This window comes from Citrus sinensis, chromosome 4 (genome assembly GCF_022201045.2).
Source record: "Citrus sinensis cultivar Valencia sweet orange chromosome 4, DVS_A1.0, whole genome shotgun sequence".
Lineage (NCBI taxonomy): Eukaryota > Viridiplantae > Streptophyta > Magnoliopsida > Sapindales > Rutaceae > Citrus > Citrus sinensis.
Window position 1 is genome coordinate 741,651 of NC_068559.1, and position 13,837 is coordinate 755,487.

Consider the following 13,837-nt stretch of genomic DNA (forward strand, 5'->3'; position numbering starts at 1 on the left):
AATAACATAATTAATAATAACTAAAATAATAAAATTAACAATAAAATTAATAATAATAATATTATTAAATTTTATTAAATTTATTATTTTAGTTATTATTAATTATTGTTAATATTATTTTTAATAATAATAATAATAATAACAACAATAATAATAATGATAATATTGTTAATAATGATAAATTAATTATTTTTATTAATTATTAATACTATAGATATTTTGGTAAATTGATTTTCATTTCTATTTATTTTGCCAAGTAAACACATCAATGGCATTCCAGCACATTTCCATTCCCATTTATTTTTGCCAAGTAAACATTGAAATTTCATTCTCATTCCTCATTCTCAGTCCATTCTCATTCCACCTCATTCACATTCCCATGAAGTATACGCACCATTAGATTCCAAATTACGGAGTTTTAAGGCATTTATGTTTTTTTTATACATAAAATATTGAAGGCAAAGAAATATTTTAGTCCACTATTTATTAAGGTCTAGTCATGTAAATTAATATAATTAGGAAAGAAAAATAATTACATAATCGAGAAGATAATGATGATGTTCACTCTAGCATGTAAATGCTCCGTATGTGTGCGTGCTTTTTTTTCCCCAAATTATTACTGACAGTACAGATTACAGAAGGACCATTGAGAGTTATAATGGGTAGATTTATAAAAATATACACCTAATAAAAATGAGATCTACTTGCTTTAGAAGGCATTAAAATTAGTGCGAACAGTACTTTAGCACTCGGCCTACGTATGACTTAGGTGACCAAAATGGTGTTTCCATGCAGAAAGTCACCTTTTGTTTCCCGAAAGAAAAATGAATGCCGAATTTTCTATCTTATTTTCCCAAGAAAATGCACATCGCCTAAGTTGTTAGAAAGCTTGGGTTCTAATGTTAGGGATAAAGCCATAACTGCATGTCATCATATTGGCACAACAAACAAGAGAATGAAGACAATAAGCTGAACCGAAAACAACCAAAAAAAGGCAGCAGTAAAGGACATATTACAAGTTTACGACCGAACCATTGCTATTTGCTAGTTATCAAATATTCATATCTCTTTATATATAGGATCACAGCCACACATTAATGAGCGATCCAAATTGACCTCACCCCCTGCCCACTTGACAAGCCCATAAACTAAGTAGCCTCCACGTGGCATCACAATGTTAACTGCTTATCTGCTATCCAAGTTTCCATGACCAAAAAAAATCAATAACAGAACTGAAATATTGATACTACTACGACTACTAACAACTATAAGCTTTAGCTAGCATTAGCAAGAGTTTCTGAGCAGTGAAGTTTTATCAAAGCTCTTGGAAAATGGAGACTGGTATCACGTGCTATTCTCGCGGCGTTGTTACTCCCACTGTTTCTTCTCAGCGTTACACCGCTCTAGTGTCACCAACGTCCGTTTCTTCATCTTTCGGCTCAAGGGTATGAATTTAGTTATTGAAGTTATATATTGCTGCAAATTTCATGCCTGCAAGGCTAAATTATCATGTTAATCTTTCTGATATGTGAAAATGTTCACAAGACTTAGAAATGTTAGTGTCCGTATGCATGAACTGTTGAATGTTAGATTTTATTTAAAGGGTAATTTATTTTGTAATAAAAGTTAATGATTTTGGCAGAGCCTGAAAGCTAGCTCCCTATTTGGGGAACCACTTAGAGTGGTGCCAAGATCAGCAGTAAAGGTTTCAAAGACAAAAAATTCTTCTCTTGTGACTAAATGTGAGCTTGGTGATAGCTTGGTAAGTAGATTTATTTTATTCATAATTAAACTGTTTGAAGTTGGATGGAAATTCATTAATTTTTTTTTTTTTTTGGTTTTGGGCGATTGTAGGAAGAATTTCTGACTAAGGCAACCCCAGATAAGGCATTGATTCGGTTGATGATGTGCATGGGAGAAGCATTAAGGACTATAGCTTTTAAAGTCAGGACAGCTTCCTGTGTAGGAACAGCTTGCGTCAATTCTTTTGGAGACGAGCAACTAGCTGTTGATATGCTTGCTGACAAGCTTCTTTTTGAGGTAACACTTGCTTAACATTTATGTTTTTTAAGTGTTAATGCTATGTTAAGAATGCTTAGACTGATTTCTAGAACCTAATCTAAGCAAATAAGAAGCTAATTGTACAGTTATGCTTATGGTTTAAAATTTAATGTAACTGAGTTTTGATGCATAGGCCCTGACTTACTCACACTTCTGCAAATATGCTTGCTCCGAAGAAGTACCTGAACTCCAAGATATGGGAGGCCCGGCTGAAGGTCTGCACTCGGCATATATCTTATAACTTATTTAATAATTCTAATACTAAAATTAGCAACCAATATTGGGAAAGTATAATTGAAAGATGCTTATGGGATCATGACAATTTGAACAGGTGGATTTAGTGTTGCGTTTGATCCACTTGATGGATCTAGCATTGTCGACACAAACTTCACAGTAGGAACCATATTTGGGGTGTGGCCTGGAGACAAATTAACTGGGGTCACAGGAAGAGATCAAGTTGCCGCAGCCATGGGAATTTATGGTCCTCGAACCACATATGTTATTGCAATTAAGGATTTTCCGGGAACACACGAGTTCCTTCTTCTTGATGAAGGTTTGTCTACAGTCTGCTTTGAACCTAGTAAATGGGCAGAGCCAGTAGTGATATAATAATGTTCCTGTTGTGCATTGTCAGGAAAATGGCAACATGTCAAAGAGACCACAGAGATTGGCGAAGGAAAAATGTTCTCCCCTGGAAATTTGAGAGCCACTTTTGACAATCCTGATTATGACAAGGTATGTGTAAGTTTGTTATACATTTTAATCGCTTAATTGTTAGCCATGGTTTACTCATTTTTTTGGCTACCAACAGTTGATCAACTACTACGTAAAACAGAAGTACACATTGAGATACACAGGTGGAATGGTGCCAGATGTCAATCAGGTATTAATAGTAATGGCAGTTTGCAGTCAGACAAGTGAATTTTGATTCAGATTATTGTGAATTTAGTCAGCCATTCTAAAAGAACTATAACTTCTTGTGCGCAGATCATCGTTAAAGAGAAAGGTATCTTCACTAATGTAACATCCCCCTCTTCAAAGGCCAAGTTGAGGCTGTTATTTGAGGTAGCTCCTTTGGGATTGTTGATTGAGAATGCTGGAGGTTACAGTAGCGATGGAAAAATATCGGTTCTAGACAAAGTGATAAACGATCTTGATGATAGAACTCAAGTTGCCTATGGCTCCAAGAATGAAATTATCCGGTTTGAAGAAACTCTATACGGATCTTCAAGGCTTAAGGGCGGGGTTCCTGTTGGAGCAGCTGCTTAAATGATAATGTTGTCTTTCATGTGTTTCTTTTTCTTCGATATGCAAAGAACTTTAAACTATCAATATAGAAGTACAAGGTTGAATTTCTGGTATGAGATGAACAGTGAAGCAGAAATTTTGACCGATATTCACGGTTTTAAATTATGCCATGTTCTAGAACTTCATAAGAAACTTAATATGCTATGCTATTTACACTATAGATAGAGAACAAGTAAATTAATTAATAAACAACAAGCTCTAATAAATGTATCCAATTTTGCAAATATCAAAGAAGGTAAGCATAGGAGTTATCTTCATGTAAGCTTCTCCCTTGGCTTTGAAAGGAACATGCCAAAAGTTTACATTGTTACCTAAGATTCCTTCACAATAACTATGGCAATCTTTCTAAAAGCAATAAATTTACGGCATGGTATGCAAATGTAAGTTTCAGATAAGCTTAACAGCAGCACACTCTTTCATGCCAAATTCCACTTGCAGTAGAAAGAGTAACTTCTGAATCCGATTGTTGGCAAACTGAAGGACGCAATCGAGTCATAGAACCTCCAAGCACAAAGCAAGATTCATACAAGAATGGTATGTATTCTCCTCTCTGGCAATTTATATGAAGCACACGTATGCTTATACATCATTCTTGTTTGTTTTCAGTGGCGAAATTTTACAATCTGCCGGTGCATTATGTCAAATTGTGTTCAGAAGATTATATAATCTGTTTGGTTATGGTTATGATTTTTATTTTTATTTTTTTAACTTTTACCTTTTCTACAGGCATTTGAAACAAAACAGGGGAAATGGCGCGGATCAGTTGGTGGCATAGTTGATGCACCCATTAACAAGGTTTGGACCATTGTTTCTCAAACAAAAAAATTACCAGAGTGGATGCCCATGGTTGAAAGGTGCACCGACTTAGCTGGAGATGAAGGAGTTCCAGGCTATATTCGGTTAGTCTCTGGCTTCATGTTTCCTCAAGAAAATGGGGAAAGGTCATGGATCAAGGAAAGGCTTATTTCCATGGACTCGTCTTCACATAGTTATGATTATAAAATGGAAGCAAGCAATGTTGGTTTAGATGGGTCTGTAAATTCATTAAAACTTATAGATTACGGTGATGACTCAACACTTGTCAGCTGGTCATTTGCGACAGACCCCGTAGAAGGTGCTAGTGAGGACAGCATAATAGATTATCTTGGGTTTCTGTATAAATCTTGTATAAATAGGATTGATAGTGCCATTCAAAAGGTTTGAGAGCATGGTATATCTTTTGTGGTTGCGTTGGGCTGTCTCAGTTCTTATATCAAGTTCCAGCATCTTTCCTTGTTATCTACATTGATTTATGTCGAGGAAATTGCATAACTTATTGTCAAAGTGTAACTTCAGTAAGCCTGGTGCCAATATACGATCAACATTAACTTGTATTCCTGACAGAATTACCATCATTCTTTCGTGCAAGTCCAACATGACGGGTAATGGTTGATTTCTTATTCAAGGAAGAAACTTAAAGAAGGTGCTATCACGGAGACCAAATTCTGATATGCGTTCATAAAGATAGAAACGAGCTCTGTTATCGCAATTTTAATAGTTAACAGTTACATGCCACGGAAAATGGATGTGCACAAGTTGTAGATATCTTATGTTCTTAAGATTATCATTTGCGCAAGTACCATCAGTCCATTGGCTCTTGTAGTAGTCTAATATGTTCCAGTCTGGCCGGTAAATCCTGGAAAATTTTGTTTATGTGCACACCAGAAAGAAATGCTGGCAAGTATAACAAGCCAAGGCAGATCATTTCTGGCAAAGTGATAAATAAACAAGTCAATCCAAATAAGGTAGTTGGGACCTTCGCGCATCCAAGGGAGATAAACGGTGGGGAATGTAATGAAAAAAACATGTCATTTTTTTTTTTGGGAAAAACCAAGGTGAAAAAGATGTGTGATTTGAAATAGATGAGTCAGATGAGCTGTTACTACACACCACTAATATCTGATCTTTCTTTAAGCTTCCGGACAGCTGATCATGTCGATTATCAAGTCCATGAAAGCCATTTCTCAACTACTAAATTTTGTTTTACATTAAGATCAAACATACTTATACACGGACCATCACCCACCACCACAATTGCCGGCATCTCCTAAGCTAGTATATCACTAGATCTTTGATCTACTCTTCTGGAAGAGTAGCAGCAGCCTTTCTAAGTCTACATTGTAACTACTGCCTGACATAGATTGATCAAGAGCTCATGCTATACTGATTAAATTATTAATTAAAATTATGAACAGATTAGTTTCTTAAGAAAGGCATGCCACTTTGGAGCCAATTCTTTATTATGGTATAGCACTGTAGACAGATAGAAGAATAAAGTAAAATACTGAAGTATCTACAGAATATTAGAGAAAAGGAAAAAGAAGACCCTTAACTTGTAACTTTCAAGCAGATGGGATGTTCCCTTTCATAAATCGCTACGGTCAATTGAAAGCGGCCACAAGGGCTTACTAGCTTACTTAAATGTACAAAGATGGCTACATTGTGTAACATGCAAGAAAAGTTAAGAAGAATACATTGCTGGCTTTTTTCATTCACCTAACCAGGTAAAAGGACATTGCATCAAAGACCTAAATATTTTATAAACCCAAAGATAAGCGGCACACATTGGTATTTTCTAAAATAGTCCTAATTTGATCTAAAATTGAGAAAGAGTGAGAGAGAGGAAGAGAGATGGCATATTTGATTAGGGCAATCCTGCTGGCGACTTTCATGTTTCCAGCATTGGTCGAATCAGCAGTTCGTCACTACAATTTCACCGTAAGTACATTATGTTACCTTGCCTCGGCTAAATGAGAATGAAGATGCTCATATTAGTGGCAAATTTATGCAGGTGGTGATGACAAACATGACAAAGCTTTGTGCAAGCAAATCTATCGTCACTGTCAATGGAAAGTTTCCGGGGCCAACTCTGCATGCAAGGGAAGATGACAATGTGATCGTAAGAGTAACCAACCATGTTAAATATAACGTTACAATCCACTGGTGAGATTTAGTGTGGTATGCAACTTAGCCATTGAAAATATATCAATAATTCCTAAAAACTTCTTACAAGATTACTTTGAGCTGTGCAGGCACGGAGTCAGGCAGCTTCGAACTGGTTGGTACGATGGGCCAGCATACATTACGCAATGTCCAATTCAGCCGGGGCAAAGTTATGTCTACAATTTCACTCTTACAGGACAGAGAGGCACACTTCTTTGGCATGCACACATTTCCTGGTTAAGAGCAACAGTACATGGTGCCATTGTCATCTTGCCTAAACGAAGTGTGCCTTACCCTTTTCCTAAAGCTGACAAGGAAAAGATCATTGTGTTCGGTAAGCTCATAGTTTCACGTCAAGCTTTGCTGGTGATTAAAAATTTCTCGGGATTGTGACTTTATTTCTGAATTTTAGGTGAATGGTGGAAAGCTGATGTTGAAGCTGTGATCAACCAAGCTACTCAAATGGGTGTGGCACCAAATGTTTCAGATGCGCACACCATTAATGGCCATCCGGGGCCAGTCACTAATTGCACTTCTCAGGGTACTGACTTGGGGCATACATGATCTTGTGATGCTTAACAATCATATCACCTTCTAACAAAGCAACAATATTACAATTTATTGGAAAAAAAAAAATCTTGAATCTAACGTGCTTGCTTCACTGCAGGTTTCACTTTACATGTTGAAAGTGGCAAGACTTACTTGCTTCGCATAGTCAACGCTGCAGTCAATGATGAACTATTTTTCAAAATTGCTGGCCATAATTTAACTGTAGTTGAAGTTGACTCATCCTACACTAAGCCCTTCAAAACAGACACAATATTCATCGGTCCTGGCCAAACCACAAACGCCCTTTTAACAGCCGATAAAAAAATTGGCAAGTACTTAATAACTGTCTCTCCTTTCATGGACACAATAGTAGCTGTTAACAATGTTACCGGAATTGCTTTCTTGCGGTACAAGGGTACGGTCGCGTTTTCCTCAACAACATTAACCAACGTTCCTGCTATCAATGCAACTGAAGTTACAAACACTTTCAGTGATAATCTTCGAAGCCTTAATTCGAAAAGATACCCTGCAAAAGTTCCATTAACCGTTGATCATTCTCTATTGATCACTATGGCTGTTGCTGTGAACCCTTGTGCTACATGTCCTAATGGTACCAAAGTCGGGGCGGCAATGAATAATATAAGCTTTGTAATGCCAACAACAGCTCTTCTTCAGGCACATTACTACAAGATTAGTGGGGTTTTTACTGACGATTTTCCAGCAAAACCACCAATAGCTTTTAATTATACAGGCAATTATACGGGTACTCTTCAAACCACAAATGGCACAAGGCTTTATAGACTGGCATATAACTCTACAGTTCAGCTTGTCCTTCAAGGTACCACTGTAATCGCACCAGAGAATCATCCAACACATCTGCATGGCTTTAACTTCTTTGCTGTTGGCAAGGGCTCAGGCAACTTTGATCCCAACAAGGATCCACAAAAATTTAATCTCGTTGATCCTGTTGAGAGAAATACAATCAGTGTGCCCACTGCAGGATGGACAGCAATCAGATTCAGGGCAGATAATCCAGGTAATTTTTTATTTTTTTCATGTTATAATATATATATATATTTGGTCAACATTATTTTCTAAATTGAAGGTTTTGGTAGTATTTTAAAATATATTAGTCTCTTTCAAGACGAAGAAGTACTATCTCTTTATCAAGACAAAGTATTGTAGTAGCAAAAAACGAGAAATTCCAACAAAATGCCTTTTAAATAATTTGTTCTCCTAAATAGGCAGTCAACGAGCGATCAGCTAGCAATTGGCATGTTGACTACCCAACCCATGAATAATCAACAAGCAATAAATAGACAATTGACAAATTACGAAAATTTAATTACTTAGGGTCATTTAATTTTTAATTTGTTTTAATAATTTATTTTTATGTTGCTCTAATGTACCAAAATATATGCTTCTTGTGTGGATGAAGGTGTTTGGTTCTTGCATTGTCATTTAGAAGTGCACACTTCATGGGGATTAAAGATGGCATTTGTGGTGGATAATGGCAAGGGCCCTAACGAGTCACTCATCCCTCCTCCTAGTGACCTTCCGACGTGCTAAACATACTACCAAGAGAGGCTTTGAGAATCAAAGTTTGAGACTAGAATTCAAATGAGAAGGTACCAAGATTATGAGGATGATTGAACAGATTAATTAAGTTTAATAAACAACAGAAAGAACAAGGTGATTGGTTTGTTGTTTTTTGAGATGCATGGCAAAATGAAGATGGAAGTTGCTGCTGCTGCCTGTAGAGTATGAATAAAAATGTTGGGTAAACTTAGTTTAAGCTTTAAACAACTGCAAATTCTTGTAATTTCCAATCTGTGTTCATATTTTACGGTGGGATGTCTTGTTAACATATATTTCTGTTGGTTTTTTAATGACCTTTTTCCTTTTTCTGGAAAGATTTTACAGTTATAATGAGTTTATGTAAAAGAAAAGAAAATGCTTGAGAACAAAGATGAATTTGGGCAACAACATTTAAGTCCTTCATCTATTAAAGTTCTAAAACGAGTAGGGATGACAAAAATCCCCACGGAGACGGGTACCTTTGGGGATTTTTTTCATTTGAGGAGGGTATGAGGATAATTTTATACCCAATTTCTTATTCGGAGAGGGGACGAGGATGAGGTGGAATCCCCATCCCCTACCCATTTTCCCATTTTAATTTTTAATTTTACTTTATTTTTTTAAAATTACTAGTAAATAAATTATAAAATTTAAATTATAAAATTATAAATATTGGTAAAAATAAAAAATATCAAAATATTTTTATTATTAAACTTTTAGGCCTAATTAACTAATTAAAGTCCTAAATTTTTATTTAGGACATTAAAAAGACCGAGTAGATTCTATTAGCCTAAAATTTTTTAATTTTAATATTCTTTAAATATTTTAAAATTAAATCTATTTTTTATTTATTTTTAGATGTTATAATTGCCCACAGCGAATCACAGTTTTAATATCTAATCTAATCTAATCTAATCTAATATTTACTCTTGATTTGCTCCGATTTAATTATTTTGTTGTAAAAGGAATAGTCCACATTTATAAAGTGTCCACGCCACCATTGAAAAAGTTAATTTTGAATCTAAATTTGATTTTATTTGTAACAATTTTGTATTAGACTATTAATTTATTCATAATAGTTTGTAAAAGAAGTTTGTATCCCTTGCATACTGGACTAATGTAAGATATATTTCGAACTTTACTTTTATTTAAAATTTTTATTTTAATATGATTAACTCAAAATCAAAAAAATATATATATTAATTATTCGGGGATCCCCTGTTATTATTCAAAAAAAAATAAAAATTCTCTCAAATAATTCTAATGAGAACAAAAAGAAAGAGAATGGAGACATATACAAAATATCATGATAGACAGATTCGTCCCCTCCAATTCCCTCCCTAAAAACGAGAATACGAGTTTTTCACTTTTAACAAATGGCGCCCTTCCCCCAGCTCAGTATGAAACAAAATTTTTATCTCGCGCCAGATAGGGGTCGAACCTATGACCTTCTGCTTAGGAAACAGACGCTCTATCCACTGAGCTACATGCGCTGCTTTAGTGTTTCTTCTACTACGTAATTAACTAAATTTATAAATATTTCTTTTGTTGTCTGTTCCCTTTTTTAAACTACATCCATAGATATAAAATCAGCAATCTACCAAGACTTCGAATCTATATAACAATAGCATAACCTAAGCTCAACCGAGCATAACTCAAAAAAACTACCCAAAATGTCTACAAATTTACAAGTATTTTTCTCTTAAATTTGATGAATTTCGAACACACACAAACACTCATAAATCACATTTATAATTTTAGTTGAAAATATCTTTTAAGCTATATCTCAATCTACAAATCAAGTTCAAAACTTTGAAGTTTATAATTCACCCCCTTGTACTTGCATCCTTTCCATTGGGCCACGTGTAACTTAAGGTGCAACTTTCCCACCATATATCATAGTTATCACAATAAGAATCCATTTAATAGAATAATTCTTATCAATAATTGTTTTATGGAAAGAGAATGATACCACACCCTTAATTTGCAAATAACAAATGCTCTTCAACTTAGACCTTATAAAGTTCCTTGATGAGGCATCTCAATTTGCCTAAAAGAATCTAATAACAACAAGAAGCGTAGTTGATCTTTACTACATCATAGATAAGGCTCTCATTTTAACTTTTGCTTTTTGTGTTTATTGTGCAATTAAAAATTGAATTGAAGAGTTACAGAAAAAGAGAGAAAATCCTTAATCAAATTCTCTATAATAAGAAGAGGAAACTTTTGAAGTGTCACTCACCATTTACAATATGACACCTGCCTTTTCTCTATCTATATTCTTCTTATTTTTTTCCTTTGAACTCATATCAATCCAAACCCCACAGTTAAACTAATACAGTTCATGATTCCTATAACTTCACTGTTTTCCTATATAATCTATGCATATTCAACTTTCTGTTTCTTCTCTTCAAAGAAACCCAGAAAAGAAAATACTTTCTTACCATGAGTTACAGTTGAAGTAGTATAAATTCTCACTTTTGAGAATCACTTCACGAAAAAAATAAAATAAAATAAATCCACTCCTATGCGTCAAACTTAGAAAAAGATTTGATTTTTTTTCCTGTATGATCAAGATTCTCTTGATTCTTTGAAGGCGTGTCTTTAATCTTTAATAGATTCTTCAGTTCATGCTGTTAAGTAAAGGAGATTCTTGATTCCCAGTAAATGATTCCATATAAGCTTCCTTTTTAATCGTTCTTAAATTTCACTTTGTGTTCAAATATTTCAACCACTTTGATAGCTCAGTTAGCCTGGAATGTGCTTATAAGTTACTGTTAGAATGGAGACTTTGTATCCAGCTTCATATATGTCAAATTCATCAAATTGGTTTCTTCAGGACAGCAGCCGGAGCACAAGCTGGACTAGAGAAGAGAACAAGAGATTTGAGAGTGCTCTTGCAATTTACAGTGAGAGCACTCCGGATAGATGGATAAAGGTGGCTGCAATGATTCCGGGGAAGACCGTGCTTGATGTGATCAAACAGTACAAAGAATTGGAAGAAGATGTTAGTGATATCGAAGCTGGAAGGGTTCCGATTCCCGGGTATCTTAGCTCTTCTTTCACACTGGAGTTGGTTTCAGAAAGCGATTATGATGCTAATAGGAAGAGAACTTTGGTCGCGAAAAGCTCTGATCATGAGAGGAAGAAAGGCGTGCCATGGACCGAGGAAGAGCACAAGTAAGTTCTAAATTCTGATGTTCAAGTTTAGTTGATATTCCTGCTTATTCATATCTTTGTGATTCTTAGTCAGTTTTGAAGCAGATGAAGGCTTGAATAGTCTTGCTGTTACTGGTCAAATGCCACACAATTGTGTATATTCAGTTGTTCTATGGTGTCTTGATTTTGTTCTTGACACGGACCTTTTTGATTGATAAATTGCAGGCGGTTTCTGATGGGATTAATCAAGTATGGCAAAGGAGACTGGAGAAATATTTCGAGAAATTATGTAATCTCCAAGACTCCAACTCAAGTGGCAAGCCATGCTCAGAAGTACTTCATAAGGCAGCTTTCAGGAGGGAAAGACAAGAGGAGACCAAGCATCCACGACATCACAACCGGCAATCTCACCAATTCAGTTTCATCAGACAATCATAAGCCTTCTTCATTTGATCAATCCAATGTGATTCCAGCACAGCAGAAGTCTTTTGGCACCCCAAAAGTTGGCCTGGAATGGACTGACTCAAACAATGGAGCAGTAATGGCTTCAGATTCGACTCAGAGCAATATGCTTATGCCATCTGCTTTTGAGTTCGGTTCACACGGTCTTAAACTCCAGGGCCAGAATCTGTATGCCACCACTGCTTATCATGGAGCTCATGTTAAGCCCCGGAATCCATTCTTCTAAGGGCTGTTGTGTTTTGTCGTAGTACGAAGTTGTAATGCCTCACCTGATTGTATTATGAAAATTTTCAGTTCTAGTACTTGTTGTTTTAGTTGTGTTAATGTACAAATGGTGTGTTTGAATTTGTGCATGACCCTGGAATGTTACAGAAACATGGGAAAGTTAATCATGTTAATAATATCATATCAATGATTGAGCTTCAAGTGTGAAAATTGAAAACACAACTTCTTATGAATTATTCCTAGCTTCATCGCTGAATTTCTTGTCTTAGAATTTATGTATTCATTCCCTAATGCAGATCAAACAATTCCATAAGCACCGAATAAAGAATTTTGAGGCCAAAACAAGTCAAGCGGCCTTCACTCCACATTTACCGGAAAGCATGAGCAGTGGTTTCCAGGTGAATGATTTTGGCATTTGTTTCAATCCACAAAAGGTGATCTATAAAGTGCACCCTCTTATGCTTGTACACGTGGAATTAATTGCTTGGTCATTGTTGCGTCGTAGTTGCAATGTCATTGGATGATGTAGCCTAATTGGTTGAGTCACCATGCACTCTTTGCGAAATTCCACAGTAGCAAATTGCTTGCTTTAGGGCCCTTTCAGCAACTCTTAGCTTTAATGCGTACGCGGTGTGGCCAAGTTGACTGATGATCAACCTTTGATTGCTTGATGATCACCATCAATTAGTAGGAAGCTGAGTTTGCATTCCACTTAAAATAAAGAAGCATCACATGCTTCGAAGTTTCAATCCGTCCTAGAATATATATATATATATATATATATAAATAAAGAAAAAAAAATGAAGATCCACATTAGAAATAATGCAAATATGGGTATACAATTTTCTAATAAACCAATCCAATTTGGCCTTTTTTGCTTTGATGTTTCTGTTTCTGCCAACCCAATTTGTCAATGGTAGTGGCATCACTGTTTCATTAGCAAAGTGGAAGCTTTCATTAGTCTCTGGACACATCATTATCCCCCCCCCCTTTTTTTTTTTTTGGCCCTATATGTTTACTTGACAATCAAATAAACAAATTGACTGTTACAGTGTGTTTAGATTTTGTGCACACTGTAACCTTGTCCCTGGGAATACAGCATCTATAGCTTTGTGGTTACTGATTAAGCAGAATCAGATATTGACCACCCTGTCCTTAATTGACTTCAGAAGAATTTATTTAATAAACGTTATCTCCATCTCTAAATTCGCTTCAAGAATTCCCCTTTCGGCTTAGAATTACTCTGTGCAAATACTTTCGTCACTTCACTTTCTGCGTCACAGATTCTGTAGGAAACGAAAAGAAAGATGCCTTTCTTTGAGGGCGGAGCAAAAATTGATAATCTGGGGAGCAAAAGTTACGAGAGTAAAACTTTTGGAGACCCAAGTCTATAAAGAGCAGGAAACTTTAGTGAAAGTTTTGGGGGGGGGCAAAATAATTAAAGATTAAAATCTAAATTAAAAAAGTCATTATACATTTTTTTTTTCTTTTTCTTTTTTGTTTTTTGTTCCCA

General features: G+C 35.4%; 4 protein-coding genes and 1 non-coding gene across 5 annotated transcripts; 4 read left to right on the forward strand and 1 right to left on the reverse strand.

Moving 5' to 3' along the window:
• Positions 1-1,194: 1,194 nt before the first annotated feature.
• LOC102621511 (sedoheptulose-1,7-bisphosphatase, chloroplastic) lies at positions 1,195-3,425 on the forward strand. Its single transcript, XM_006486312.4, has 8 exons — positions 1,195-1,445; positions 1,643-1,762; positions 1,855-2,040; positions 2,195-2,276; positions 2,393-2,614; positions 2,696-2,796; positions 2,873-2,944; positions 3,049-3,425. The coding sequence occupies exons 1-8, from the start codon at positions 1,332-1,334 to the stop codon at positions 3,328-3,330; spliced, it is 1,179 nt and encodes a 392-aa protein (XP_006486375.1). The 5' UTR covers positions 1,195-1,331; the 3' UTR covers positions 3,331-3,425.
• A 145-nt stretch (positions 3,426-3,570) lies between these two features.
• Positions 3,571-4,740, forward strand: LOC102621222 (uncharacterized). Its single transcript, XM_006486311.4, has 2 exons — positions 3,571-3,903; positions 4,096-4,740. The coding sequence occupies exons 1-2, from the start codon at positions 3,901-3,903 to the stop codon at positions 4,570-4,572; spliced, it is 480 nt and encodes a 159-aa protein (XP_006486374.1). The 5' UTR covers positions 3,571-3,900; the 3' UTR covers positions 4,573-4,740.
• Positions 4,741-5,889: 1,149 nt separating this feature from the next.
• Positions 5,890-8,769, forward strand: LOC102620940 (laccase-4-like). Its single transcript, XM_006486310.4, has 6 exons — positions 5,890-6,126; positions 6,200-6,351; positions 6,441-6,685; positions 6,764-6,892; positions 7,019-7,936; positions 8,339-8,769. Exons 1-6 carry the CDS (start codon positions 6,040-6,042, stop codon positions 8,467-8,469), a joined length of 1,662 nt encoding a protein of 553 aa, XP_006486373.1. The 5' UTR covers positions 5,890-6,039; the 3' UTR covers positions 8,470-8,769.
• Positions 8,770-9,898: 1,129 nt separating this feature from the next.
• TRNAR-CCU (transfer RNA arginine (anticodon CCU)) lies at positions 9,899-9,971 on the reverse strand. Its single transcript has one exon. It is a non-coding gene; the product is annotated as a tRNA-Arg (tRNA).
• Positions 9,972-10,728: 757 nt separating this feature from the next.
• On the forward strand, positions 10,729-12,525 carry LOC102620659 (transcription factor DIVARICATA-like). The gene is made up of 2 exons (XM_006486309.4): positions 10,729-11,658; positions 11,863-12,525. The coding sequence occupies exons 1-2, from the start codon at positions 11,261-11,263 to the stop codon at positions 12,323-12,325; spliced, it is 861 nt and encodes a 286-aa protein (XP_006486372.1). The 5' UTR covers positions 10,729-11,260; the 3' UTR covers positions 12,326-12,525.
• The last annotated feature ends 1,312 nt before the right edge of the window (positions 12,526-13,837 follow it).

Bases quoted from the DNA above. Each gene is read 5' to 3' on its own strand.
- LOC102620940 (XM_006486310.4), top strand. From the start codon at position 6,040: ATGGCATATTTGATTAGGGCAATCCTGCTGGCGACTTTCATGTTTCCA. The intron at 6,686-6,763 runs GTAAGCTCATAG...TCTGAATTTTAG, and splicing joins GGAAAAGATCATTGTGTTCG to GTGAATGGTGGAAAGCTGAT. The intron at 6,893-7,018 runs GTACTGACTTGG...GCTTCACTGCAG, and splicing joins CACTAATTGCACTTCTCAGG to GTTTCACTTTACATGTTGAA.
- LOC102621511 (XM_006486312.4), top strand. From the start codon at position 1,332: ATGGAGACTGGTATCACGTGCTATTCTCGCGGCGTTGTTACTCCCACT. The intron at 2,277-2,392 runs GTCTGCACTCGG...CAATTTGAACAG, and splicing joins TATGGGAGGCCCGGCTGAAG to GTGGATTTAGTGTTGCGTTT. The intron at 2,797-2,872 runs GTATGTGTAAGT...GGCTACCAACAG, and splicing joins ACAATCCTGATTATGACAAG to TTGATCAACTACTACGTAAA.
- LOC102620659 (XM_006486309.4), top strand. From the start codon at position 11,261: ATGGAGACTTTGTATCCAGCTTCATATATGTCAAATTCATCAAATTGG. The intron at 11,659-11,862 runs GTAAGTTCTAAA...GATAAATTGCAG, and splicing joins TGGACCGAGGAAGAGCACAA to GCGGTTTCTGATGGGATTAA.